Source organism: Coenobita brevimanus, chromosome 14 (genome assembly GCF_032717465.1).
Source record: "Coenobita brevimanus isolate Jiangsu-jjx chromosome 14, ASM3271746v2, whole genome shotgun sequence".
Lineage (NCBI taxonomy): Eukaryota > Metazoa > Arthropoda > Malacostraca > Decapoda > Coenobitidae > Coenobita > Coenobita brevimanus.
The window spans coordinates 13435828-13438395 of NC_136967.1; the positions used below are offsets into that span (position 1 = coordinate 13435828).

Consider the following 2568-nt stretch of genomic DNA (forward strand, 5'->3'; position numbering starts at 1 on the left):
ATCAGTGTGTCAGACAGGCAACGATTTTGTAAACTTCATATTTTGACTGAAAGGGGTGTAACCTATTTTAAATCTCGCAGAAACTCTCCAACAGAAATTTGTTGAATCTTTTTCAACAGCACCGTTCTTTTTAATATTCTCTCTCTGCCGTCACTATACTTCTTACATATTGATTACCATTTCATCATCTTGAATGCCGAGATATAACAAGAGATTAACATTGGAATTTGGTGGCAGACACGAAAAAGTGATATGGAAAGGCTGTAGAGCCCTGTCTCATTCTTCCACTGAGCTGCGGAAAGTAAGCTGCAAAGTGACCGAAATCTTCACCAAGTTAAGGAGAGTAAACTGTCGCACACAACTTACTGTAATGTTCTTTCGCCTCTGCCGTACTTACTACTGAATTTTGAGTGCTCCTCCATAAGCGGTTGTACAGTCACCATTTAGTTCCAGTCTACAGTGTAAGACTTGGACGGTGTGTTTGAGTTAATTTAGTAAGCCTATATGACAATTATGATGCTAGTATTGTATATATATATATATATATATATATATATATATATATATATATATATATACACACACACTATTGATACTGTGACATGAGCAACCGTCCAAACCCTCCCACCCCCGGCCACCCTCCCTCCCACTCACAGTTAGACAAGTGGGGTCTGACTGCTGTATCGTGACTGTTCGTCGACCACCAATGCTCCGAACAGCAGGTAATGCGGAACTTTCCCTGACTCTGCATTCTACATAGTTTAAAGGCCCCCATAGACGGTCAGTCATGATTGCGCAAACATGGTGGTTGTGCAGGCATATCCGTCGTGTGTGGGTGTGCTTGAAGGGTTGCGCAAATGATTGAAGAGTATCCAACACGGTCAGATATTTTCACATCAATCATGACGCTTGCGCAATCATGAGTGATGGTGTGTTGCAATGATTGCGCAAACAGCCTCATTCTCTGAGCAGCAGCGATGGCGAGCACAAGGAACACTCAGGAGTTTTGGCGGGAGTTCATCGAGCTTTACAGAGGATTTCCAGCATTGTGGAAAGTCAAGAGTGAAGATTACCCTACCATTATTCCAACATCCACCATCATAAAGTCATAGTTGGCATTAACCACAGCCATTAGTACCAGGCTGAATGTGTGCTTATAGTTGTAGTAATGTGATCCAGACTCAGGGGGCTTCCTAATCTGTAAATGTTTACCATCGATGGCACCAACACAGTGTGGAAACTGCCATGCCTCTTCAAAGGCATCAGCTACAGCCGTCCATTCACTAGCTGTCCATTCACTAGCTGTCCGTGGCAACTGTAACTGAAAGAAAAAATATCGTCATTGCTGTCATTGCAATAATCACGGAAAGTGATGTTCCATTCTAACAAACATTACTCTCCTCTTCCACAGGAATCGAATAGGTCCCATGCCGACAGAGGTTTAGAAGAACAAGAGATGCCGGAAACCTCATCCGGGAAGAGGAGGAAGACAAGTATGGAAACTAAAAGCAATGAACTTCTCTCACTGGCCTGCAGTCATCTTAAACGAAGTGACGATGCCACTGATGTTTTAGCAAGGAGCTGGGCTCAAGAATTTAGGAAACTGAATGAGGATCAACAAATATATGCAAGGAAGGCAATAAATGACATGCTTTTCGAGGGTAGGTTTGGGACTTTGCACCGTCACTCGGTCAAAATCATTGAGGACAATGCTGAACCCAGTAGGGTGTCGACACCTATTTCAGTACTTTCAGATCACAGTAGGCACAGCATTACTGGATCAAATCCATTCTGGGAGTGTAATGTGCCAACACACCTTGTTCACCATCAAGAAACTGGACTCCATGTGTATGGAATAATATCGGAACTTCTTAATGATCTCCACTATAGTTTGCAGTAGTATTGTTTCAAGTCTGACACTATAGGTAATAATGGTGGGTGATGGGTAGAATTTGGTTTGAAAGGTGTCATAAGTTTTGTTCCATAAGTACATAGGCCTATGTATCAATATGACAGTATTACTATTTTAGTGACATAAGGATATTATTATGTAATCAATGCATTATGCGGTTTACATAGTACTGAATACATTAATAACTTTTGTTTTACATGGTACTTGGATATAGGTTATGCACTCAGTTAAACTATACCTTGTGTCTGATTCCTGTATGGTTACACCTACCTTGATATTCTCCTTCAGCACGCATATGATGGCACTGCATGTCTCCATTATTATATGTCCGAGGCTCTGTGCAGAGATGGCTGTGATGAACTTCAAGTCCTCAAACGACTGTCCTGTAGCAAGGAATCTTAAAGTGCTGGACAACCTTTCACTTGCAGATGCATCTCTCAAATTCGTATCTGCCTTCCCTATGAGTGATGTAAGCATCACCAGCAAATCATTAAATGGTGACCCGTCCATACGTAGGAAGTTCTTGAAGTCTGTAGGGAATGAGATCACAGGTTCCTGTAGAAGTCTTTCATGTTTGAATTTTTGTCTTTTCTTATGCCACTCCTTCATCCAAAGCTTTCTTTTTCGTTTTGGATTGGCCTCCATGCTCTTTATAG

General features: G+C 41.6%; 1 protein-coding gene across 1 annotated transcript; it reads left to right on the plus strand.

Annotated features, from left to right (window-relative positions):
• Window positions 1-977: 977 nt before the first annotated feature.
• Window positions 978-2314, plus strand: LOC145389859 (uncharacterized). The gene is made up of 3 exons (XM_080264991.1): window positions 978-1105; window positions 1438-1744; window positions 2201-2314. The coding sequence occupies exons 1-3, from the start codon at window positions 978-980 to the stop codon at window positions 2312-2314; spliced, it is 549 nt and encodes a 182-aa protein (XP_080121117.1).
• Window positions 2315-2568: the final 254 nt, after the last annotated feature.

Bases quoted from the DNA above. Each gene is read 5' to 3' on its own strand.
- LOC145389859 (XM_080264991.1), top strand. From the start codon at position 978: ATGGCGAGCACAAGGAACACTCAGGAGTTTTGGCGGGAGTTCATCGAG. The intron at 1,106-1,437 runs GTCATAGTTGGC...CCATGCCGACAG, and splicing joins CCAACATCCACCATCATAAA to AGGTTTAGAAGAACAAGAGA. The intron at 1,745-2,200 runs GTACTTTCAGAT...ATTCTCCTTCAG, and splicing joins GGGTGTCGACACCTATTTCA to CACGCATATGATGGCACTGC.